Raw genomic sequence first — 27,347 nt, forward strand, 5'->3', positions numbered from 1 at the left:
CGTACCAAACACACGTGTATTGGATTAACAGCAACCAGTAAAATTCTTAATTGTTTTAAGCCGCATTGTCAGATACCGGGCACATTGATCTGCTTTTAAGCAAAACAGTACTAGGTTTGTTCGCTATAGCACTGCATTGAAACAGTTTAGCGGGTAACACTTCATTTGAAACCGGTGGCCCTAAATACTGTATGTGATCGCATGTTATTCCGCTTAAAATACTGCATTGTATGTGAAATGTGGAAATGCAAGCCCAACAAGGGTAAAATAAACCAGATTTTAGAGTTATTTTATTTACAAACCCTCACCCAGCCCGAATAGCTCTAACCCAGGGGTGGGAAACCTGCGGCCCTTCATTAATGCTTGTGCGGCCCGCAGAGACGCTTGGATTTCAAAAGTACTGGCAAACGAGTCCAATTATTACATATTTTTGAGCTGATTAGGCTAATGCGCCTGATGTTAGTTTTCTGCGATCTGGCAAAATGTGGCTAGAATCAAATACGAATTATACTTGTAGTTAAGCATATTTGGTAAGCAACAAAGCAAAATCACTTTGTGTGATGCACATGTGCGGCCCTCGATCCAATTTTGACATTTATAATTGGCCCTGCAGTAACAAAGGTTGCCCACCCCTGCTCTAACCGTTAGCGCTTTCAAAAGTGCGCAAAATTACATTTTCGTAAAAGCATATTCAAGTCCTTTACAACTTCCTGTCGTGTGATAACATGCGCTATTAAGTAACACCGATTTGAAACCCAATAGTATCCGTGGACCCCAGGTTGTGCATCACAACGCTTGCACTTTATCCTAGAAGCGCAAAACTATTGGAGATGCTGTGCTTCGTGCAACCGGGGCCTCTGGGCTTGAAATGGAAGTTATATGTGACAGTAGCACGTTTCGCAGCATCCAACCGATTTCTAAATATCTCTTTACATTTTTATTTGAAAATGCGACAAAGGCATTCGCGCAAAACGGCATGTGTGATAACGAGGGCGAAATAATCTATACATGAAGGCATTAAAAAAAATAAACAAACACAAAATGAATGAGCTTTTTATTACTGCAATCAAGAAACTGCAGTCATAGGTTTTGAAGATTTCTTAGTTGAGTATCTGGAACTAAGGGGATATTTAGTATATTTCTTCGTAGACTTCCAAGCAGAAATCTTTGTATGCTGAAATCATTAAACGCCGACTCCTTCGTAGATTTCATAGATCTCTTTAGGGTCTATATATTTCTTCTTGAAATGCCCTTAAAAGTTGCACTTCTACTAAGAAAATCATACTGATAATTATCCCTGTATATCGGTTCCGAAAAAAGAAGCTTCCCAAAGGTCAAGGGTAAGCCGTCGTCATCAAAAGTGGGGAGCCACCGGAAATTTAGAGCGTATGATCCGCAAAAAAAACAAAATCCCTGAAAACGAATTTTATGTTGACTACAAATGTCCTACCAAGTGACTCGAAAACAAAATGAAAAAAAAAAACTTGCAATGAAAATCTTAGAGTACAGGCTCTGTACTACCACCCAGCGGACATGGGTGTCTCAGTGACGCTACCTAGTGGTAGTTAGGTAGGTATAAAGGCTGCTTTTCGCCTGTGTCAAGTCTTACACCTATAAGTCCATCTGTAAACGTTTTTTCTTGTTTTTTATTCATCAGCTTTCAATCTTGGTCTTTTTGGGAAGTGACCTGTATGAGAGAAAATAAAAATTATTGTTTTGTGTCAATACTTAGCACTGAAATAGGTGCCTGATTTTTGGTTTTAGAATGCCGTAAACACTAAGGATATTTCATGATGTCGCAAATATACATTGCATTGACATGTCACTCTCTGCTGGCTACAAACAGTTGCTAAAAGACTTTTGATTAGAAGTTTCTTATGTGTGCGATTATGTTTTTGTTACAGTAATACCCTTTTTTGATTTGTTCAATGCGGTTTTACTTCGTTATTATCCTTATAAAGGCGACCTGAATAGGACGTTGAAACAACCGTTAAAACAAATGCATTTGCCAGAAGAGCATTTCCTTTACACAGTAAATGTCACAATTATTATTGGCCACTTTCAATTTTTCCCAGTTAGACAGAATTGCAATGTTCAACAACTAATGAGCACCTAATAGTGATGCAGAAGTAAAATTCCATAGGTAGAAGTATTCTGATGTCACTAGTATAATGTAACTTTAAATGGGCTGTACTCATACTCAGTGGTGTTCACCTTTCAGAACGTGCAACTGCTGTACAACAAAAGCAATATTCTACATTCACTACTACTCACCCTTCAGATGTAGCTGATCTTTTAAACGCTTGCCGCTGCGCGTCCACCTTAGATGCGTCTGTAAATGCACAAAAATTCATCATTTATTTCAATACAAAATACAGCTTTTACAACTACATAGGATTCCAGTTAAAATAGATATATATTTGATTTATTTCACATTAAATCTCAAACCTGAAAAAAATGGTAGGTAATTTAATTTTGTGTGTAAATTGTAAACAATGCATAGTACTGTATAGCTGGAAACAATCCATAAGCAACCGGTTTTCAACAAAACAGTTATTGTTTCATATTCTTACCTTGCAGCCACCTAACTTGAGTAGCAGGCCCGTAGCCCTTCTGGTTTTTGGCAGCAATACGGAAAATTATAGCAGGTTTTGTTGTGCAGTCAATATGTGCTGAGGCAAGATGGGAATGCAAGACCACACAGCGGGGAAGTTGACCCAGATAAACCCTGTAAGTAGGTTTATAACATTATTCAGTGCTGCATATATTGTGGTGATGAGGAACATACTAGCCCAATGGATGTAAAGAGCAACACACAAAAATTTTTGATTGAAGTGCTCAGATCATTTTTAGATGTCTCTTTATGCCCATTTGGGCCATCATATTTCTCATATGGCATAAGAATTGATCTGTATATATAGTTTTTCATGAGTTATGTTTTTTAATATAAGCTTGCTTTAGTTTTAAACAACACCTGTTAAGGAACACTATATATATATCTGTTCATTGGTTTTATGACAACCATCCAGCCATATTTCACTAACAACAACCATAATCTGTAAAATGACTACCTAAATTTTCTGAGTTATTGCTCTGATATGGTGCAGCACATTTCATAGCTTACATTAACAATTTCACTAAAGAGCAAAAGTGTCGTACTGGAGATGAAATATTAAAAACACACCTGACAAACTGCATATTTGATGGGTTTTGTCGGGCATGGGCGCTCTTCACAGCGAGATATACAGAATACTCCAAGATGAGGCCATTTGTACTGGCAGGTGGTTCCCAAGATATTGAAGCGCCCTCAAGCGTCTTGCTGATCTTTATGGCTGATGGGGCCCCAGGAAATCCGGGAAGACATGTTTTGAAGGCAGACACTTCAGAGAAAGGACCCCGACCACATTCATTAACGGCAGCCACACGGAACTTGTACGCTGTGCCAGGCTCAAGGTGAACTTTTTTCAGGTTGCTTCCCTGAGAACAAACATAATTGCTTTATTAGCATGTATTTGCCTATTAGTATGTTGCCTTCTTTGCAGTGTGGAGAATACTGAATTAAAATGGCTACTATAAATATAAACATATTTCCTAGATCAGTGGTTCTCAACCTTTGTACATTGTGCCCCCTTTTAACCCTTAGCTCACCAAAAACATTTATGTGACAAACTCGCCACACTTGGAGTCTATGGAGTAAGGCCCAGGATCTATCTGGTTGAGTTTTCATTTCTGGACAAATGGCTTGGCTTACTGTCTTTATTAAAGAATGTTTGTAAAGAGCCTTCACTCTAGCCCCCCTTGGGGAGAGGAAGCGTGAGGCCAAGTTGAGATCAAATGTCCTTGATCATAGTATGCCAGGACTCAAAGGCTTCATATTGAATCATCCGGTCACCAAACATTCTCACATATGGCATAAACTAGAAAAAACCTAGCCTATAGTGGGATTCTGACATGAGCTATCCTGGGCTGACACTCTACCCCCCAAAAAATCTTACCTGTTCAGGGACTGTAACCACATCTACCTGGTCCGACTCAGTCTGGTTTGTCTTCTCCAGATAATGGCTGACAGTAAGGGATGTTGCCTTGACGATTGCCACGTCATGCCACACATGCTCCACTTTCATGACACCGCCACCGTTTGTCACAGAAACAGTAGCGTCCTGTGTGTCTCCTCCAGAAAGGGGAATGATTTCTTTCCCTGCCGAAATGTCCATGGACTCCCCTTTAGACTCTGTGTCCAATGGGATCTTGTCCAATTCCGCATCTCCTGTCACTGGTTTGGCTTCAGGGACACTGGTTGCCATAGTGACGTCATTAAGAGCTGGGGTGGTTTTAGTGTTGGAGGCAGCGTCACCGGCTGATACAGTTTTAGTGGTGTCAGTTTGTGTTGTGGTGGTTGTTTCATGAGGTGGCTCTTCACACTCCCTGAAATAGAGGCAAAATACAGTTCAGAAATGTTCCAATTAGTTTAAACTTAAATGAATATCACAGCGGCAACTTAAGATATACGACTACCAATTGATTGTTACATCTAGTCACTTTTACTATGTGTTTGCACCAAAGTTCAGTTTAAATTCATATTCACAAATGTATTTGAGTTTTGACTTTCAGATATATGGCGGCCAATGAAAAGTCACATTTTTTTAACATGCTTGTCAAAGGATCTTATGTACAGAGAATATGCCCACACCAACATGGTGGTATGATTAACCTTCAATGCAACATCTGGAGTTAAACTTACATTGGTGTTTCAGCTGCTGCAGTAACTTTGGTATCAGTTTGTGGCTGAGCAGCCATGGCAGCACCTGAAGTGGCAGGTGTCGTGGTGGTCGACTGGTTGCCGTCGGCTGTCGCTGTTACCGTTGAGTCAGTCTGATTGGTGAGTGTGGTCTCATGTGGTGGGGATTTAGGTTCTGCAACACTGCAATGAACATATATATACAGTAAAGAACTGGTTCTAAACATGTGTCAAGTCATGTCACACTAATCCAGAAAAATACTGGTTTAATTTCAATCAAGGTGCGCAGGCCTATTGGAGATGTCACACAGAATCATGCAGGTTCAAGCAAGGTATAGACTAGAAAAATCTAGCCTGTGATGGATTTAGGGATGGGCTGAGCCAAGCCAGAACCCTAGTACTTGGTACCAAGCAACGCTGTTTTTGATACTTGGTCGAGTAGTTGCACAAACCCGAGCATTATATTATATTTACATATTCATGCCCTGCTAAGATACGAAACTAATGTTCGACAGGATATCCAAGAACAAAAATGTCTGTTGTTTTAAATGCGTTAGATTGTGGAAAATATGTAGTTCTGGGGCCTCTAGAGCTTTGTATAATGGTGGTGACGTAAGGGACATCGGAAAGCTCAAAACTAGGTTGGAACTGGGAATGTTCGTGACGTCACAATGCACCTAGCGTGCTCAGCCGAGCATTAACATGAGATACTTGGTGCTCGACCAAACAGAACATTTGCGATTTTGGCCCATCCCTAATGGGGAAATGGGGTTGGAGGCCACATTGTCCATGCCTGTTTTCTGTAAATGAATTTAGTTTGAGGAGAGCACAAAAACAGGTCTGGCAAAAGCAAATAACATCAGTTTTAAGGTGTTGTAAGGAACCAAGGATGGAAAAACCAACTTATCTGTTACCTTTCTGCTTCAGTCTTTGCAGTTTCTTCATTTTCTGTCGCATCAGCAGGTTTTACTTCAACGTCCATGCTTTCCGGATTTTCTTTATTTTCCGCAACTTTGTCTCCATCTCCGTTCTGCTCTTCACAAACATCACCTTCTTTGTCTTTCTTCTCCTCGACCTTTGCATCTCCTCCTGCTGCAACATCCATGCCTGCATCATTTGTGTCCTTAGCTGGTGGGATACTCTCAGCCTTTTCAGGTTCTTCAGTTTTTGCTTCCAATTTATCCCCAACATTCTCCTCTCCTTTCTGGGCAACTGACTCCGACTTTCCTGATGCTTCATCGAGAGTTTTATTTGCTTCTTCCTTTGGAGTCTCTGTGGAGCTAAAGAGAGCATAGGACTCATAAATACATAAGTTATTGCTGCCAGGCATAATATCAAGTTTATAGAGCTCTTCTGGCAATTGTAGTTTTATTCCGACGTCTTGACGTCCTATACAGGTCGTCTTCATCAGGGTAAATAACACTGAATGCGCATAGTAGAGTGCACAATAAACAAATTTTCGTCGGAATAAAAATACAATTGTCAGAAGAGCTCTATATACTTAATAGGACTCAAGTTTTATTAAAACAGTAAACATGGACACATATGTATTGTTTTTTCTTGAATTTTTTCTTTGCTTTCATTACTGTCTAATTGATGGTGATTTTGAGTGTGTGTTAGACAATTTTTAACTATCTATGTTTTTGCATTGTCCCTTATTTAAAAATAAATATGAATTTACAGAAAAGTAACTAACTTTATTACACAACATAAAACAGCACAACTTGTTGCTTCAGTTCGTTAAAAGCAACTCAGCAAGACAACTTTTTGGTCACTAAAAACAACAAAATAATATTTTGGTTATTTACCTGGTCTGTGCTTCTTTTCCAACTGTGGTAATTGTTTCAGGCAGTACTGGAGTTTCTGTTGGATCAGTGGTTGCCGGTTTCTTTGTTTCATCACCATCACCAGTCCCATGAGCAACTGTACACAATATCAGTGGTAAAGAATACAAACACAAGAAGAAAATATATTTGAAGAGTGCTGTTGAAAAAGCAAGCCGTAACATTTAGCATAAGTAGACGAGATCAAAACGTAGACTTTCGCTAAGAGTGCATGGCCAGTTCCTGGCGTTGAATAAATAAAGAACGGTTGAAGGTATTTTCTTCACAACACACTTACTTTATTCAACAACATAATATATTTCTGATTATTTGTCATTCTTAAAACTATATGTATTACAAGAAGTTCACATAAATGTAATACAAGAATATATTTCCAGGTGGTTTGTTGCCATGGCAAAAAAGGAGCAACTTGCTTAGAAAATAGCATGATATTTTGGGACATTTGTAGGTCAAAAGAACATTTGAGTGGTGTATAAGCTACAACAAAGCATTTTACCAGCTGTGGTTGTGGTTGGTTTTGGTTTAGGAGCAACAATGATCCGTTGCATTCCTGACATGTTCGAGATGAGCTTGACACCCTGTTAACAAATATATTCATAAGCATTGACTTAAATAGGGCTCCATTGAGTACAGTTTAAGTCATAACATACAGAAACCATTAGCTTTATAAGAGACGTGGGAAGGTCCTGAAATATATAAAAATGTATTGGAAAAAAAGAGCTCGAAATGGGGAAAATATGACTGACAAAATTAGATAAAGTTGTAATAATTGAAGGCAGAATTGACATTCTTTCACGCATTTAATAGCATAGTTGTAAAAAAGTGTTTCATAAAAAAAACTGAAACTTTTCTTTTTCACAAATTGGTCTGAACAACCTTTAATTTGACCCATATCTTTTACTCCCTGTGTTGGTGCTTCTCAGACCCAGCAGATACACAAACCCTTGTTTTGCACCCACAAGTTATAAGTACCTGTTGGTTGGAAGATATGATTTTTGCCCCCGTTGCAGATGTGAGCACTTTCGATGTGAGTGTTACGATCTTCGGTGCCCCTTGTTTATTCATCAGCGGAATTGTTTTGATGATAGGGTTCTGTGTAGATGTTACTCCAGCTTTTGTTGTCATAATAGAAATAGGTTTGTTGATTGACGAAGATGTCCCGCTCGAAACCAGCTTCACAACAGGACCAGTTGTCTGAAAAATTTGTAAAAACATCAACAAACATACATAAAGCAATCAATGATGATTTAGCATCTACTATTGTAGTATTTTAGGGAGGAATGAAAATATTTAGAATTGTTAAGGGAGGAATTCGTCACAAAAGGTTGAGTACCACTGCATTAATCATTAAAAAAAATCCAAAACCAAGTAGTTTATAATTAAAAAATAGACAAACAAAACCAAAGAGTTCTTTAATAGTATGTCACAAAAGTAGAAAAGAGCATACGAGCAATTTAACAAATATCAGGCAATTCAAGAGCAGTCTCAATATTGACACAAATAATTTACATTCTGTGTTTGTTCATTACCCAAGATTCATAACCATGGAGAAAGCAACAAACCCTGTACCTTAGCAACTGATGAAATTGGTGTTTTGACGAGCGTGATGGTTTTGGTAACTCCACCAATTACTGTGGTAACAACCTGTGTTACTGGACCTATAAAAGATGAGGAAAAAAGATACATTATAGTGATGGGACAATACCAGGTTTTGAAGCGAGTACCGATACCGAGTACCACATGTATATACCTTCGATACCGAGTACCAAAGTGTAGTGTTGTACTTAGTTGTATATCATTGGTTAATTTATCTGCCATGGTCGGGGGGCACACATACATGCCGAAAAATGTAATCTCCACGTGATAGTGAAAACGACATACGTAAACTGGCAGAATTTATTTCCAATTTTGTGCTGTCCGAAGCAAATATTGGCATAAAGTTGCCCGTATTCTTATGGTGTAAATCGGCCTTCGGTACTCGCACGTTGGTATCGAAAACTGAGACAAAATATTTCGATACCAAGTATGAGTATCGATACCACTGAAATCGTTCCATACCATCGATACCGAGTACCAGGTACGTCCCATCACTAATACATTATAACATTTACATATAGAACCTCTGTTACAAGGAGTCAATAATACACAACCTACCTTTAGCCATTGCAATAAGCTGTCTTGGTTGCTGGACAGCTGTGGAAGTTTTGAAAAAAGTCAGTTGTTGTGATGTCTTTGCAATGTTCTGCACAACAAATTTTATTTATTCCTTTAAGTTGAATATATATTAGTCTGACAAAATAATACTTACGCTTAGCGACACCACAGCAGGACCTGTCATCTTGTCAGTCAAGCTTCTAAAATAAAACAAATTAATCTTTATTTTGTCCTAAAGGAAAGTTTTTCTGGCAGGTAAATTCAAGTGTGAAGCAAGCTTTTTGAGATAAAACGATTTTCTAAAAACATTTTTTTAGAAATTCAATTTATTGAACCAAGCACACAGATCTGTTCATAATTTTACTGAGTAATATATAACGACCGAAATAGACGTAAAGGATATGGCCCCAAATATCACTGATGTCAAGCATTTGCCAAAACATTTCAATAATAAGTCTGTCGCTTTTTGCATCTATTTGAACCGTTATATTTGTAAATTAAGGAAGATAAAATAACAAAAATATTGTGAAATTTATAAAGTGTTAACTTTGTTGTTGTTACAGTAAGTAAAAGTTGCACTTTTTTGCATTGTAGTAAACCCTTGCTTCTTGGCACACAGTGTGGAAATAACGTTGAAACATTTTACATGACTTACATTGATGTTTTGCCATCGATGGCAGCAGGTATTTTGTCAGTGGCAGCTGCCGCAGCGGCAAGTGCCGCTATTCCTGCCATGTGTGATTGGGTTGTTGACAGTCTGGGTGTCGTGTTGACAAGTTGTGCGGCAGATGAAGTGGCAACTAAATATACCAAGTTCATGGTCACAAAAGTTGTAAATATGTTGTATATAGAATGTGTGTTACAGAGGATATAAAATACAGTACATAAGTAAAAAATAATAATTTTGCAACATATGTTCATATAGTTAAAGCAAAAATTCTTTTTGAAAAACGTCTCTTAAAGAACATTTAAACCAAATAACAGATCCTGTCACAACACCAAATACCTAAATTCAAAGCAAGTTTGTTAAACACTAGCGTACTTGTGCTGTTTTTAAACGTAAATCTCCAAGCAAGATACATTTTACCTATCCCTTGGATCTCTTTGCCAATACATTCACTGAAGGCAAGGGCATTTACAATTTTGTATGGATACCTGCAGTGGTAGTTGTAGGAACTTTTGGAGTAATCTCATATTTCTGTATTTGTAGCAGATATGCATCAGCAATGGGTACAGCACCCCATGACACTTCTAGGCTGGTTGTTGAAGCTCGGACCAACTGAACACGCGATGGCGCTGGTGGTTTTTCTGTGTTTGGAAAAATTTAAAGTTACTCTTGTGAAAGTAACACAATATATATATATACTATTTATTTCACCAAAAAGAACATTTTTACAAAATTAATGTTTTTCATGAACAAGAAATGGTTAGATAGATGCCATAAATTTTCCAACAGGACATGTTGTGAAATAATGCTTATCCTTAATACATGATTTTGTCAAAACCTCCATAAAAGAAAATAACTTATGAGAACTATGTGTTGAAGAGGTGTGAACTTCATGTTTAAAGATCACATTGTGCTGTCACAGTTAGCAAGTTAATGTATTACTTTGATTAAATAATCATACAACGATCTGCAAATAGTTATAAGCCATAAATTATTACATTTTTTACAAAGGTATAGTTAAAAAGAGTTTTACGCAGGTTATGAACAACGGTGTACTGCTTAAAATTATAAACTGGCCTAGCACCCTTGATATATTCATGACCCACTAAAGATGCTCAAAACATAAGAAAGAGCTACATATTCAGCCTGGCAGCAACAGTTTATGTAGGTTACCCACTTGTTTCCAAGAACCAGAGATCTTTGCAGCAAACTTGATTATTCCAAGCTTTTCGGTATCCATCTCTACCACTCCATAAGTACAAACGCGAGTTGATGTTCACTGATGAGTGTCCAGCCCTCGCACGTGGGCATGACTCATCGTACATCTGCAAAAAAGTGTTCACATACATCAACTGACCAATAGAAACTAAATAGATTATATTATTTTGTCACAAATAAGATATACAGTTTTGTATGAAGTTCATCATACTATGAACCCTTTCAAAATAAAGTTCTGACATTTTTGCCCACAAAACAATATCAAATAGACTCAAAAGCACTGAAATCATTTTGTCGTGATATATGACAGGTTTGGCGTACTATAATTTTTACACAAGATTTCCTGTGGTCGCTGGTCTACATAAAAACTTAAGGACTAATCCTAGTATAAATATCCACCTTAACTGAACACATTTTATAAACAGTTACTTACATCAAGAGACAATTGGTCCCATCTTGATTTCTTGAGATTAAAGCATGCCAGTGTGTCACTGCACTTCCACTCTTTCTCATGGCTTGCAACTTTCACATCATCCAATACAAGTGGCACCCAACCACCAAATACATACATGCTGTCCTCAATACATGTAGCGCTGTGAAGACTTCTTGGTAAAGGAGATTGGCCAGCTGACATAGGACAATTCCACTGCATTTGTTCTGGAAAAAAATACATGTTCATTTCAAGCCTTCCCTAAAACTAATGCATAAGTTATCAAACTTTTGAATGACTATAATTGAGTAAACAAGTATTGCTCTTCCAGCAGTTTCATTGTAAACAATCACCATTTCAATGTTCTTAAAAGATGCCTTCATCAGGATAATGGTATATCTTGCAAGCCAAGTTTCTTATAAAGTGAAAATTGCAACCAACTATACACAGCGATAAACAAACAGCAAAAACTAGATTGTGCTGCTGCAAACTCACACCATATGCCATTATCCTGATAAAGGCGTCTTGTATGGGACGTCAAAACGTCGATTATTTACAATAAAAACTGCTTGAAGAGCAATACTCGTTTACACATTATGCCAGGCAGCAATAGCTTTGGAGTAAGTTTAAGAGTGTTGACTACATTCAGGTCACCAAAATACTGGACACAAACTTAGCTTACATATTATATGTCTGAAAAATAACTTTCAATACTGCCAAAAGTAAAAATTACCAATATCTAGTATCCACAGGTCACCTAAACGACACCCGTTCATTCCACCATAAACAACAAGTCTGTCGCAACCAACAGTGTCTGTCCACGGCACAGCAGTGTGCGATTCCCTAGGTGGTGGCGGGGAGCCGTATGTCGCAGGTATTGTCCACCCAACAACTCCTGTAGATGATCTCAACTCAAGGGTATACAGGTCATTGAGATACCTGTAATGCACAATTATTTATAGCGCTTTTTGACATTTCCTAATGGCTTTGTTTACATAACTTATACAGGAACATAGCCAGGAGGTCTTAGTAGGTTATTTCCTAATATGGATGGTTCTAGGTAATAAACAAATAACCACATTTTTTTCATAACTAGATTCTATTTAAGTGGTAGATTTGTACTTCTTAATTTGTGACTAACCATATTTGTCTGCCAAAAAGCATCTTTACATTTTTGGTAAATATTATTTTATACTTTGGTATTTTATTCTGTGGAATTGCACCTTGGTATGTTTGTCTTCGGATCATCACTGTCATTTGCAAGACCTCCAAACAGGTAGACTTTGTGGCCAATCAAGGTAAAGCTGTGTCCGAGCCTAGCACAGGGGGGAGGTCCATTGTTAGGAGGGCGGGGTGAAAGTTTTTTCCATTCCCATCTGCTTGCCTACAAACACAAAAACACAAACTATTAAAAGAGGTAAATGCAGTTTTTTATTGGTACAATTTTTTCACATGCAAGGGCCAAATATGTGGTGTTTAAAGTCTCATTATACCAACATAAGTTGTGTTGTAATGAGTTAACTTTAATTTCAAACCTTAACTTTCTAACTTTCACTTGCATTTAAAAATCAACATTTGTGAAGTATATGCCAAATAAGCTAACTACCAAAAAGATTACTGGACAGTAAAACAAAGTACACATAAGTTAACCTGTAATTCATATAGATCATCAGAATATCTTCCATATTCGATCATTCCACCAAACACGAGAAGTCTGGTTCCATCGCATACGAAGCCGTAAGCTGCACATCCAGGGGGTATGTCTCCTCTCACCGCTGGTATGAACCATTGATTTGTCACTAAAACAGACAATACATATTGCTTTTATGAGAATGTTGTGGTTATTTACCAGTCTGCAGAGTAAGGCAGCTGTGCACGCTTTTTCTTAAAAAACTTTTAGGTCAAAGTGTGAGAGGTTCTACGTTGAAATTTTGCACTAAAGGCATTCAATTGTCCTGCCTTGACCTCTCTCTGAAATTGGTCTTGCATACGAACTTGAAGAGTCATGCACATGCGCATGTGAAACATGTTTGGGAAATGTTTTGCAGGCTGGGTTATTTAGATACACAATTGGTGGAAAACAATTTTTGTTCTGCAATGATGAACCGAAATATGCAATAGACTGGAATTAAAAACATGGCATTTAAGTTAAAAATCAAGCAGTGATATGGAGGTAAATGTTCTGCCAAAACATTTTCGAAACAATTGCTGAGCAACTAACATCTTATTGCACTGTTTTGACAAAATAAACAAACTACTTAAAATCACACAAGTTATTTTTTGGCAAAACAAACTTAAAGCTTTAACAGGAAAAGATCATTGCCCAGAAACAAGTGTTTTTAATTCGCAAGGACCAATGCAGACCAAATATCTAAGCTTAAAATCATACTTAAAGTTCTGTATTTTGTTGTTATTGCTACCAAACAATAAAAGCAAAACAAATGCCCAAAAATGCAAAACTCTTGCCACTAGTAAAACATACTACCGTGTAGAGTTTAACTTTAAGCATTAAAACGATTCCTTTGGCCAATTCAAAAGTTTCATAACAACGTCAAATTCTCATTTTTTGCAAATCAAAACAAAGAAAATGGCGGCAAAAATTCAATCATCACCTGTGTTGTAAACATGCAATTCATCGACGATTCCTTCATTCCCACCGCCGAATACCACCATAAGTTCTTTAATTGCAACAGCTCGATGTCCATGTCTTGGCCTAGGAATGGGTCCGCTGCTATTTGTAACTCGGTTCCATTTCACACTGGGCGCCGCCATCTTGAAAATCTCCACTAAGGAAATGAACACATGTAACCAATCACAACGCGTCACTTGAAGTAACCCGGATGTGCGGCTATAGAAATAAAAATCGTTTCCTGTACAGTTTTTTTTTTGTTTTAAAATTAGTTTTTGTGTAATTTGACAAGATATTTTTTAGTTTAAAATAACTTTATGCCCAACTGGCGTTTTTTTAATTTTGCGCAACGCGATAACCTGCCGCCAAAATAAATTATTCTGATATTTAGTATTGTGCTGTATTAATTTTGAAACCGGGCACGAAAACGGTACATAGAAGTACAGAAACACTACTAGCGCCACATAATATAAGGTTTTATATCGCTTTAACTCGTTATAAAATAAATACAAAAGCAGTACTAGTAAAAATAAAACAATGCTAAATATGGGCATGTGCCGTATTTCAAAAAAATCCGTAGAAAAAAATATTCTGATTTTTATTTTTTAATCATTTTAGTTTTTTTACAAACATTTTTTTAACGTTTACAATTATTTCCGAAATAGTTACTGGGCCTTACTGCATGAGCAACATTAACATCCAAAAATTCTGTCCATTAGAGTGCAGTAAAACGCTATCATTCAGCAAACAATAAAACAGAAAGCGATTTTATTTTGTGCACATAATAAAAAAGCAAAACATCCGTGTTTGAATAACAACGAATTATTAGGCAAGTCGTCCTGGACGACTTATTATAAACCATACAACAGCAATATAATGGCTAAAACCCAAGTTTTGTTATCCAGTAGGCTATTGATGTTTGATATTCCCCGAAAATCTATAATATACGTAGTTTAAGAATAGGAAAAGTTTTGTGTAGATTTGAAATTAGTCCAATTATTTTACTCTTAACTGGCGTGTTATTTTTATATGTTTGTATGCATAAATTGTTGAGAAAAAAGTGTTTAAAACCTACAAATACTGTCATTTATCTATTGATATGTCATGTACATTATAATAGACCGTGTAATAGATCGTGCTTAAACAAAAAGAACACTTGCAGTTTTGCCCAATGCCTATTAACTGCTCGACCTTTCAGACAAAATACCCTTGGTTGGTTAAACCAGTGGTTCTAAAACGTTTTTTTGCTGCGACGCCCCTGGAAAAGTTTTCTGGACTTGCGACGCACCAGCAAATAAAAGTTAATGAGGAAACTTATTATTAAAGCTGTGTTTATTGATACAACAACAAAAAGCCACGGAACGTAACTATTCTGCGACGCCCTTGGAAGATTGAAACGATGCACCAGGGCGTCGCGACGCACAGTTTGAGAACTATTGGGTTAAACGTTAGTCGAAAACGCTCTTGACGCGGAGTTGACATTTTGCTAGGGTAACAGGTAATTTCCTGTTCCGTGGCTGAGGTAGATTATAACAACAAAATTAGTCGGCAAACTTTCGAAAGGCTTGTGCAATGAAAGCGTTGTTGGACGCATGCAAAAAGAGTTGAGTTTATTTCGTTTGGTAAAAGAAAATACAATTGCACTAGGCCAGTGTTTTTTAACATCTTCATCATACATTTGATTATGTTTGCCCCACGTTCATATATAGCAGACCTAATTTAATGTATAGCCTATTGTTTGTTTTTTATTTTTTTAATGTATTTTTCGACAATCAGGAGGCAGTACGAGAACTGAAAATTGCCCTTTGTCGCGTTAATGTATATTGTTGCAGTATGGGTTTGAAAACGATTTTTTTAAACTTATATTCATTAGGTGATGGTGGATTTATCAAAACCGTTTAAGGGCGCACTATTGAGAAACCCACAGAACCAGAACAAATTCGTATTGTTGGAACGTTATAAAAAAGAGTTGAGGTTTGGTGTTGAAAGGGCTAAATCCGCTGCAGCTACACCGTCATAGAAGTTAAAGCAAAAAGAAATTCACGTGTTTAAGTCGAACTGTGACAAGAGATTTGTGTGTTATTTTGGTTTCAGCTCGAATAAAAGTTTTTTTTCTAAAGAAAAATCGAGCCCTTAGCATAATTCGTTACTACCACTTGTGTTCTTAACATATAGTGTTACAGTTGATTGTCTAAATCTAAAGCTCGTTTAAAAATGTGTTTGTAACGTAAGCATAACAACTGCACACCGTCTGAAACAGATTGATTTAAAATGCCAATATATGGTTCGACTCAAACGCGATTGCAGGGTTGTTTTTATGATAAATAAACTATTTAAAGAGGTTGTACAAAAATGACTTTCCATTTTGAAAGCCTATCACATTTTGTGGAATTCGTTGACGTAAAGTTGTTGAAAAATCTATGTTAAATTTGTTTCTTCACACAAGTCGGGAAAAGCTTTCAATCTCAGATGTTCATATCCCAGACAGCCGGCTGTTATCTATAGGTTCAATCTTGTTGTCCGATTACTTTTATCCCTGTGATGGCCTATCATTTGAACGATTTTCCACCTGGTACACCTGCCTGTGTTCTATTTCAGCCTTTACATAGATTGCTATGTTTTCAAGCAATCGATGGGGCAATAACATTGCAGACAGGCCTTGTCGCTCCGGCAAATTTGCTCGTTGTTGATTGATCTACGCCGTTTTGGGCTTGACATAGACGGGATGTAAGGCAAAACACCCGGGACCTACCGTAAACACGTTTAAGTGTTTTACACCGGGTTAACTTCAGAGCAACGTGTAATTACTTGTATTATATTCTTAGTAAGACGGATTAACGTCTAAATGCATTAAGATTAAGCCAAGAGTTACTCCGCCGAGATCTAATTTACTCTATCTAATTTATGTTTTTTACGTTTTTTATCCATACTAATATTTTCTCCACCTTAACGAAAAGTTCCACGATTTTGATTGACATTTTTTTGTTGAAATCCATTCATAAAGCGTGGTTTAGAATATTATAAAAGCGTTTATTGTTCATGTTAATCTGCTTTGTAAATATTTTTTGGCATTTAGAAAGTAGATAACGGTTATCATTCATAACTTCATAGAGCTGCCATAAAGTGCTTAAAACTTCTTGGCAAACAGACCACAAGTGACAGACTGAAGAGCAGGTTAAATTTGATCTTCAGACGCAGGAAAAACCGCTGTCAGGCGCAAACAAGGACCAAATTGTGAGTGTCATCGTTGATAAGTTACACAAACATTGAGATGCGGCTTTTATCAGAAACCAAAGATACGTAGATTTAGATGACAGACCTGTATGTGCAAAAGTGTAGCCCATCTGTGCAAAAGTTACTGATAATTTATTGGCGTCTATGAATTACAGCTTCGTCCAGTTTGGAACATTTAAAAAAAATGTAAGGATATTAATGCGCAACGCAGGACATTTTCTGTAACGTCATATTGGGATATTGTTCTTTTATTACCTGTTTTACTTGCACATGTTTATTGTTTTACCGGATTTTGACTTTAAGAATAATATATTGCACCTTTAGACCTTGTATATCAAATGAAGGTGTGTATGACAATGGTATCAACTGATTTTGATCAAATTGTTACAAAAAGCAGTCTTATTCATGACGCTAAAGATGCTGAGTTGAGACTAAACTAGAAACTTTACAGATGCAGATTGTTTTTTTCTTGGCATATTTTTTCTTTAATATTTTAAAAGTGTACGGAAAACTCAAACAGTTTGAGATTCACTGATCTAAGAAAAACATCTTAACCTTGTCTTCATGACTGTTTTTACAGCTTCGTAAAAAATCCGTTCTGGTTCATGTTGTTCAACGCCCTAACCAAAAAATCGGTATTCCTCAAGGACGCAATTTAGTCCACTAAGGCTCTTGTATTTTCCTTCGCTGTTCAGGGCGCCACACGACTAGTTAGCATGTAGTGGCAATTAGAGATAGAAAGCTGTTAATTAAAGGAGCTCCAGGGCGTCTCGGGCGCGTTACAAGATCCCTACACGCCACCCAAACATCCCAAGGGACTGATTTCATGAATAATTTAGGCCCAAAGGCTTCCGGAGTTAGTCCTGCCAATTTTTGAAACCATCAAGGTGATTTGTGAAGTTTTCCCAGAACGATTTTTCACCGCTGCTGCTGCTAGGTTAAAGAAGTGGTAAGTTAAGTTAAAGAAATACAAAGGAGTAAGGACTAATTCTGTTTGAATTTTTAAGCCCAGTTAATTGGATGACAAATGTGCACCCAACAATAAACATCCAAAATTTTATGAAAGGTAGGCCCATATGCATGGTTTAAACACATACTGGGATCAGCCCTCAAGCGTCGATGCAGACCAGCGACCATAACGCCTTAAATGGGCCTGGCATACAGCAGTTTATAACGATTTTCCTCCAAAGGAATTTTCGGTTGAATATGGTGATATTCACCCCACGAATCAATTCCCAAATTGCTTTCTGCTTGCCTATTTACTTGCGTGCGAGCGCATCATATATCTTACAAAAGCAGATGTTTGCAAGCCGGTTTTGATATAATCCCTATTTCCGTCCGAAAAGCAATCACAAATTACCAAAAACAATAAGCAATATCTCCTTACCCAACCCTTGCGCAATTCATTCTTTACATACGTATACATACGTACTATAGTGTTGATGCACCGTTTGCGCAGCAAGTGAAAGGTGTTGTTTTTAGATTTACATGCCCCAGTTTTTGCTTCCGCTGAACCCAGTTTTTAAGCGGCCCATTGTAGTCATTGCAGGAGTCAGTGAAGTCCTAATGGCGACGAAACCGTGGATTGATGCCGCGAAAAACGCCAAAATCAATACCGGGATACAAATGCTAGGTTCGCGCACGTTGTTCCGCATTTGCTACGCCATGTTAGCAACGTTGGGCTCGGCTAGGGAAAGGGTAAAAGCTATACGCCGAGTTATGGTATTATATCGTCACGCAGAGCAAATAACCTAAGCCGTAGAATTTCGCGTTTTTTGCCACTAAATTCAAGTGTTAACGCAATACGTTTTTCTGAAACGTTTGCTTAGGCATTCTCAAACACGCCATAACAATGGCGTTAAAGGTTTAATTCGAAATTATTTACAGTTTAATGGACATAGCGTCACCTTTTATATGCGCCAAGGTTGCAAATGATTTAGGTTTAACAAGATTGCTAAACAGAAAAGCATGTTAATCTACAGTCTCTTGTACTAGGCTTGGTAAGTTGGAACTGCTAATAAACGTCAATTTCTCTTCGCTTATTAGTTAACTTAATTATAGAGTGCACGGCAAGGGCTTTTCGCGAGACCGGCCTTTCTTTCCTTGCGCCTGCGGGAAATACGCGCTTGTGCTCCTGCGGCGAACCCATACAGAATTGAGAGGCTTTATACCGTTTGGGTCACAACCTTTTTGGCCAGGTCACATTGTAGCTGTCGTACAATCAGTAATGTTAGTTAGGCCCTTAAAAGTAGATTATTTAGCGTTTTTTTAAGAAATAGGCAGGCGTATTCGGAACGGTTACCTATCAACTACAATTTAACTAACAGAAGTGGTAAGTTTAACGACAACAGAAGTAGCATGCGTTTAAGCTACAATATGTTGCTTAATTGTACTTAAGACGGTTTAAATGTATTGCTACCAATTTATAAAAATAGTCTTTCTGGTGTGGTCGTCTATTGAACTGCGACTTTTCTCACTAGCGTTGTGCAGGCGCCCAAGTTTTAACAGATAATTACACGAGGCACTTTGATGAACCCATTTTACAGGCCTAAGGGATGATACGTTACTTCTGGTAGGAATTCGTACCCGTAGTTAAATCGATAGGTTTAGAACTAAGCTTATTCATCAAAAATGGTTATTTTGGAATGTTGTAGATTTCTAAAAAGGTAGCGAACCTATTTTGACCTGACTTTAGGAAGTTTGAAAGTGTGGCACCGGAAATGTTCATAGTGACGTAAGAATGCGGTGTGTTTCGTCATTATGATTGCAATTTGTATCAACACTGTAATGTTCTTTCCCTCTTGAGTTAAAATGTAAAACGCGTTTAAAGTTTTGTGCCCTTACTAGGTAACTGACCTTTCGTTCAATCTTTGTTTTTTTGCGCACTTTTCCTTATCTCATGCCAGATGTAAAGTCGATGTGTATGTTTTGTTATTTTTGAGTAAAAATACAATTACTGAGAATCCGCCTATCTAGCGCTCATCCGACGAAGCACCTGTCAGCCGCCCGCGTTCAGTACGTTGTATATTTTTGTAGCGTGACTAATTGAGACAGTGTTCTTGGTGTTGCGGTGCGACCTTTGGCAAGATACACAGGAAATCTTTTATCTGAGGCGCAGCAAGGAAAAAAAACGCAGAAATGCAAATTTGAGTTTTTTTATCAAAAGCGCCACCTTTCTAGCTCTTATCATTCAAATGCATCTGCTTTGCAGGTTAAAATACGCGGTTTTTGATTTGTAATTTTGTTATCAGCAACAAATGGATTTAAAACCTTTTCTGGTTTGTCTTATCGTTTCAATACTTCAGGGAAGCGGCATTCCAGGTAAGATTGCTTGATTTCTGAAAAATTTTGATTTCATTTGATCGTTTAATGCAGGAATGTTTAAACTTGATTTCTGATAGGCCGAATGCATTTAACCAGTGGTGGGATTAAGCCGTTTCGTACCGGTTCTATAAAACGGTCTCACAAAAGTTTATGAAATCAGCGAACTGGTTAGCATTACTGGTTACTGTCAATGGATTTTTGCATCTTAACTTATACACCGATCTTTAAGATCCAGCTGAAAAAGATGACTTTTGTGATAGAACCAGCTGACAAAAAATTCCCACCACTGCATTTAACATGACTAGTGCAGAGGGTAAAACACAGATTGAATTTACCTTTGTCACTTACCAAATACCCTTGTATTGTGTTGACAACCATCAATTAAATTTCGTAATTTCGGCCACAATTAAAAAGTCGCAAAAAATTGAACCCGGGGCATTGATTTTTTCTGAAAGTGAAAAATAATTAGATTTAGCCGCCTACACTGTATTGAAATATTAAGCGAGTTACACATTATTTAAAATTTTAACGTCTTTGCGGACAGCACAGCGTCTGTTCATTAACTCGAATTAGTTTGAGGGTCGCGCACCGCTGGTTTAACACGCAATATTAGAATGGTAATGATTTTTGCAATTGTTACTTAATTAGTTTTTATTAGTGGTTTACCAAAATCCGTCACTCTTTAAAAAGAAATGTCTTGTCAGTATATAAACAGGTATTGCTCTTCCAGCAGTTACTAGAGCAATACTCCTTCATACATTATGCCTGACAGCAATAGCTTATTTAATGTCATGTCATGAAGCATGGTTAAATTATTATGGACAAAATACACTACGTAAATGTTTATTCACAGTGGTCGAATTTAAACAACCATAAATCATGTTGATTCATTTCCTGGTGACAGTGGACAACGAAAACGTCATGACATTTGATAATTTACAACTGAGGCACGTTAAGGTTTACGATTTTCCGTTCAGGCAGAAATATTAGGATAGTTTTTAAAAAAGCTTTTGATGATTTTAACTGTGGATATTGAGTTGCGTTTTCAAGTAGGCAAGGGGTCATCGAAAGTCGGTTTTTCATTTTTTCGTCACGGTTCAGTAAACGCGACGTCAGTACTTGTGACGTTTTCAAATCAAAAACAAAATCGCAAATTGCGAAACAGTTTCTTCAATAGCTTTGTGAAGTTAATTATTAACTATTAAAAAACCATCTTGGATTTTAAAACACTGATTTAATAAATAATTACCGGAACTTGTAATGTCAAAGCGTCGCTTTTTCGTGTCGGTATATATTTCTCAAACGTGTTCAAACATTTTTTATAACATTTTAGAAAATCACCTTAAAATCATTGTTTTTCAATGTTTGGCGATAACTTACTGATATGATTGACAACAGAAAGTTTGCAAAAATTAGATACAGATTTGTATAGTATTTCCCAAAAGATATGCTGACAAAATTTGTACATATTGTTTGGACGAAATACCTATTATATGTCGAACATTTTTACGCTTTCAACAAACATAAAAAAGTATTGTTTTTTTTCAAATCTTTTCACACGTGGCAAGAGGCCAAAATTGACTTTAAAGTGACTTTTTTGGCCCTTTTGCAGCCATAATTTTAATTTATTTATAGTGCATTGACTGATTTACCCTTCAATAATCCCTTGAGGTGTGCGTTTTGAACGCCAACTTAGAGTGCAGGCAGCCAATTCAGCCAATTCAGCCAATTCAGCCATCTTACGATATTCAGTTACCAGTACATAGTACATAGACCTAGCGATGCTAGCAAACGACTTAAACCAGTAAAAAGGTGGTTAAAACGTAAAATTCAATTCGTGCTCTCGTGGCCTTTCCGCTTGTAAAGAAGACCTTATTTAAACAACAGCACCCGCATGGTATTTTTATTATGTTTAAACAGACTGCGTCCGCCCGCCCGCCCAAGCCTTGGGGTTCGGTTAAGAATGAAAAAATCGATAACCACGTAAATTTAAAGTGAAGGCGTTTAAGCTCAGGGACAGGTAGCGGTTTTCGGGCATTTTAGCAACAAATATGACACAGCGGTATATTCTATTTTAGGAAAATCCATCTAATTGTAATAAAGGTTAACATTCGGGAGCATAATTCTATGCTTTGTGACCCAATATGGTTTTGTTGCTCACAGTGGTCCCTAGTGTACTTAGGGAGCTTTTGTGTATTCCCAGACACATGAAAATATATGCTGCACATAAAATAGTGTGCGGTCACAGCCTGTACATCCAATGCTGCTCACTGTGGTCCTCAGAGAGCTTGCTGTGTATATGCTAAGACGCATGCAAAATAAGGAACATTCGTTGTAATATTGGGTATCAACAAAATCCAACGTTTTCCATTTGCAGCCGAGGGCGCCAAAAATTCAACATTGTGGACAGAAGTACCAAGCAGTGGACCTTATACTTCATGCAGCAGCGAACAATGGCCTTATTTCTTCTGCGAAAACGGCATTAATTGCTTCACAATCCAGGTAGGCTTGTCTTCCGATTGAATGGCGAGTTGTTTACCGAAGGTTTAGTTTTTTGTTTGTCGAATTCTTTAAGCGGGGTTGGGTCGTTTACCGTTCACATTTTGATACTCTCTCTCTTTTTTATTTGACTTCCCTTATCTTGATCGTGTTTCCGTGCCCTTTGCGTTGCTCAAAGGCTTTTGTGTTTGTCGCATGAGGGGTGGCAAACATACATGGCAAATAAGAGCCCATAGAAATTTTCTTGACGTTTTTTGCCTGTCGGGGAAAACTGTAACTGTTCTATTCGAATAAGAACCTGCAAATGCCAGTTTCGACAAAGTTCATGTTTTTTTATTTGTTTTTGAACTCAAGATTTAGACGGAACGGTCTAGCAAAATTTTAACCCGATTCTTTAGCTTGATAATTTTGCAACTTTGCAAACATTAAGTGGTACACAATTGACGGAAACGCCACAGCATTGCTGATGACCTATATCACAAGCTTTGCCTGAGTTTTCGGGGAATTGCAAAAACAGGGCGTGGCGTCAAGTTCTTGTCACGTGAGCGTGTTTTTTTACGCAACAGTGGCTAGCATGGTTAAGGCACCAAAAGCGGGTTAGCCAACGAACTTCGTGCAGTCAACCATTTTAAAGCTACCAAATTTCGAACAAAAATAAGCGCTTGTAATCTCTATGAAACAATACCCAAATTGTAGCTCACTTAATTCTAACAGCATATTTAATAGTTTTTGTTCTTTGTGGTCTAAACCTTGGATAAAAAAAAGCAAAAACATAAAAACAACATCTAAAGAATGTCGTTCTCAAAAGAAATGTTGGCCAGTAATGCACATATTCACACACGGTGCTGGTGACCTTTCACGTTATTTACACTTGGCTGCACAAAGCTAGTTCAATTTTGTTGTCTCTAAAGGTCAAACAAACAAGAAAATGTATTATGCCATCAGTAGAGGGTAGTGCTAAGTGACGTAACAGTTAAAGCGCGCGATGTCTTTGTATCGCTGCGCAGGTGACCACAAGATTGCGAGGAGCTGGTGCAAAGTAGCGTAATCCCTACCTTGTGATAAGACGCGGTGTGCAGATATTCACTCCGATAGACCAAGGTGCTGTTTAGGATCCTTGGCTGGCAACGATAAAGTGCTTTTCTCCCAACTTAGGCGGAACTTTGGTATTTTAAGTGTTTTTTCGGGGAGTTTGCGGCGGCCTTAACAAGTTAATTCAAAACTTTCGCGGTGAAGCTCAATTTAGATTCGGGTTCTTGGCATTTTAGGTTTCTATCTTTGAAAATCGTAAGCTGTACAAATATTTAAATTAAATCTTAGTGTTGTGAAGAGGTCACCGCAGAGTGTTTGGCAACAAATAAACAGCAAAGAACCATCGAGCTTCATAAAGAACAACAGAATTCTCTTAATCGAGAAAAGAGCTGAACCAACGTTTTTATACCCGTGTCACAATTTCAGTCGAGTCCGACTTGCGTAAAGTCAAAGTTTTCGTAATTTAAAACTCGCGTTTATCTATTTTGGTCATCGTGATTGAAGTGAGGCCCAGTAACGGCCACGAACTGTCTCAAATTAATCAAACAAGTGTTTCATTAAGTTTCACTCTAGACGACTTGAACCATCATAAAACTTACTGGTACAGAGTGGTATAAGCAAGTTTATAAAAGTGTAAAGTCAGGTTCGAATCAAGTCTGTTTTTTGAACTTTCGTCCCTACCAGGCCTGACTTACAACTCTATGCAGGTGTACCCTGAACAAAAGCCAGTATATGTTACTGTTTATTTACTTTTATTAAATCTTGCTTCGATGACATCAAGGTGCAAACGACGCGTCCATTTGCACCGACACATATTAGTAATGTTTATTATTCGTTTCCACGTTAGACTTTTGTGATAACAAACAAACCGAGTACCAATATACAGTTTTATCGGTAAAACTGACGCAAATAACAAAGGGCGCCTTGTAAAGCAGCCTAGAAAAAGTCCGCTTCATATCATGTACGCCACGTTATCTTAAAAATATCAGCACAAAAAAAGGTTAAATCACTTTCAGGAGCGGCTAATGAATCTTAAAGTGCGCAATACTGCTTATGGGTAAAGTACAGTAGTTGTTACAAGCGCCCATCCTTTTTCATGGCGCTAATATTAATGATGTACAAAAACTTGAAGTTGTACATGATATTGGACAATAAGAAAAATGATTTTCATAGAACATATGTTAAAAAATGTGCCTAAAAACTAGTTTTGGGAAAGATGCATTTGGCTAAAACTTATAACATATTCAGGAAAATTCATTTCTGTTAAAGATCTTTAGTTGTACAAATAACATTAAAGTCAAATTCAAATTTAGTTAAATCATTGGAAAACAAGGTCCAAGTATTCCTAATCGCCGGAAAAAAATGCCAAATTGCGCATTTTCAACTTTGTTATCCATAAAGGCAACCTTTGCCCTGATAAATTTGCTCACATGTTCAAAAGCACCGGTAAAGGTCACCAAAGGTCATTTTGGTTGCAGATAAAGGTTACCAGAGGTCGTTTTGGTTACCTGTATTGGTCAATAAACCTGGATAATTATGAACGACATTTCCAATCTGTTCCTTGGCTCGACCGCATACAGCCTTGTTGTTGAACATAAATTGGCCCAAATCGGTAGAAAATGTCACAAGCGGTTTTCTTGACAGTAATATGGCACCTGTTCGACTAAGCATTTGCGTTTTTTACTTCTTGAGGACTGTAACGTGGGAAATAGTGAAATCAAAAGTTTGTCAAGTTTTTGCTGCCTCAAAAGAACAAAAGGGTCAAATGTGTTTTTTTCCAAAAAATATTTCAATTCTCTTATACTTAACATTATTGTACCGCCATCAACGTTTCAAGATATGCCGTAATGAATTAAATTAGTCTCTGAAATCTGCAATAACGTTAACTTAAAGTCTTTAATTTTCCTATAACACCACCAATTATTTCCCTGTTTTGCAGTATTGCATACATTACTGGCTTTTGTGGGCAATTGTATTTTGTTGGGTTAGTGCCAAGGGCTAAAGTTGTAAAGTCTAATAATATTTTGCTCAAGCTGGCTTAAAACACCGAGTTATGGAAACTTAAATGAGCATTTTTACAATTTGAAGAGCTTTGTGCTCTTGGCTATCTGATGTCTAGAGCACATCAACTCGCCCAGTAAAAGTAAGGGGTCAACTAATGGACTAAAGCACAGAAGAATTACTATGCAGGAGCCGAGCAGATCTCCAGTTCACCAATAACTTTACCCCACCACGTCACTTGAAGGTCACAGACAAGCCTTCAAGGTCAAGGGCCGTCTCGGGGTAAAACTCAACCACATAACTTGTCGGCGCTGAGTTAATAAAGTGACTCGGCATTGCACAGTTGAAAATAAAACCTCTTAGTCATGGGTTGACTTTGCTGGGAAAGCCACGAACACTCCAGAATAATCCGATTTGCACCTTTTTGTGGGTTTTAGTGAAGTTTCACAACACTGTGCTGGTTTAAAGCTAAGAAGTATTAATTTTGCGGAACATTGTACTAAACTATGTCTTCGCAAACGCTTTTTGTGTAACATTGGAATTGATCAAAAAATTGAGAAGAGATTTTATGCTTTGACAGTAATTACTTGTCTTGCTTCAATCAATGTGATTTCTTCTAATTCGGCTGGTAATCATTTACTAAAAATGTACAAAATACTAAAGGGCAAAAACGACGCCTTACACTGAAAGCACCAAAACAAAAACTGAAACACTCAGTCTTGGGATCAAAGTACTTCTGTTATTTGGACTTAAAATTGACATTAACACGTGAGAAAATTTTGTTTTTGGTTCGTAAAGGTTCGCGATGTCTCTATCGATTTCAGATCGACCCCTGTCGTCACGTATAGGTGGACATGGGTTACGTGAAGAATGTTGTTTATGTGAAAAAACAAATCGCAATATCATTCACCTTGCAAAACGCCCATAAACAATCTACTAAAAATCCAAGTCACTAGGTACATATTTACGGCTTTGGGTGATGGCTATGACGTCACAATAAAAAGGTGACGTCATAGTTACGTGTCAAGCTCGTCGTAAACAAACCCAAAAATGTCGGTAACCTTGATTTTGACGAACGGGATAAGTCGAAAAATAACCAGCCATGAACTTGAATCAATAGACCTAAGGTTCATTGTAGTCTTCATCCACCAAGCAACGAGCTGGGTTATTCTATTGTTAGGTTAAAAAACAACCAATTTAGAATTGATGAACAAAATGTTTTGCAGCAACACCGCACACGGACTTGAAACCAAAAACAAAACTGCTATAGAGCTTGTATATAGTAAATACTTGCAAAAAATGTATTTACCACATACCAGCTCTCTGGCAGTTATATTGTTGATAAAGAAATTGCTTCCTGTTTTCGCATTTGCCAACCCAATTTACCGATCTATCCATTTGCTCGTAAACCAGAAGTAGCTGAGCAATATTAAAACGTCAGTGAGCAAACATCGCAACAAGGAATGTCGTTTCGCCGTTTTGTCTTTATTACCCTGCTCCGTCTGTTGTCAATATTGTTTGGTTACGTGATGTACAAGGAGTGCAAGGGGCTCTTCAAGCGCCTGGTCTTTTGTGTA

At 37.5% G+C, this 27,347-nt stretch overlaps 2 protein-coding genes across 2 annotated transcripts in view; one reads left to right on the forward strand and one right to left on the reverse strand.

The window, feature by feature from the left end:
- Positions 1-914: 914 nt before the first annotated feature.
- On the reverse strand, positions 915-13,878 carry LOC145228988 (host cell factor 2-like). Its single transcript, XM_080094224.1, has 21 exons — positions 13,664-13,878; positions 12,702-12,850; positions 12,275-12,435; positions 11,785-11,990; positions 11,055-11,278; positions 10,581-10,728; positions 9,892-10,044; positions 9,392-9,536; positions 8,891-8,936; positions 8,737-8,824; positions 8,152-8,240; positions 7,555-7,776; positions 7,079-7,160; positions 6,547-6,661; positions 5,653-6,018; positions 4,742-4,921; positions 3,996-4,425; positions 3,185-3,477; positions 2,574-2,728; positions 2,275-2,332; positions 915-1,687 (listed from the first exon to the last, which is right to left on the reverse strand). The coding sequence occupies exons 1-21, from the start codon at positions 13,821-13,823 to the stop codon at positions 1,654-1,656; spliced, it is 3,504 nt and encodes a 1,167-aa protein (XP_079950350.1). The 5' UTR covers positions 13,824-13,878; the 3' UTR covers positions 915-1,653.
- Positions 13,879-20,124: 6,246 nt separating this feature from the next.
- The window catches only part of LOC145228818 (uncharacterized), a 30,145-nt gene continuing 22,922 nt past the window's right edge, over positions 20,125-27,347 (forward strand). The window contains exons 1-2 of the mRNA XM_080094011.1: positions 20,125-20,235; positions 22,616-22,740. Of these exons, the coding sequence (XP_079950137.1) occupies positions 20,172-20,235; positions 22,616-22,740 (189 nt within the window). The 5' untranslated portion in view covers positions 20,125-20,171. The remainder of the gene's footprint in view (positions 20,236-22,615; positions 22,741-27,347) is intronic.

This window comes from Phallusia mammillata, chromosome 5 (assembly GCF_965637545.1).
Source record: "Phallusia mammillata chromosome 5, kaPhaMamm4.hap1.1, whole genome shotgun sequence".
In the NCBI taxonomy this organism is placed as follows: Eukaryota; Metazoa; Chordata; class Ascidiacea; order Phlebobranchia; family Ascidiidae; genus Phallusia; species Phallusia mammillata.

Excerpts from the sequence above, each read along its gene's own strand:
- LOC145228988 (XM_080094224.1), bottom strand. The coding sequence starts at position 13,823 with ATGGCGGCGCCCAGTGTGAAATGGAACCGAGTTACAAATAGCAGCGGA. Across the intron at positions 7,161-7,554 it reads TCATATCTTCCAACCAACAG|GGTGTCAAGCTCATCTCGAA; the intron begins GTACTTATAACT and ends ATTTGTTAACAG. Across the intron at positions 6,662-7,078 it reads ACCAACCACAACCACAGCTG|TTGCTCATGGGACTGGTGAT; the intron begins GTAAAATGCTTT and ends TATTGTGTACAG.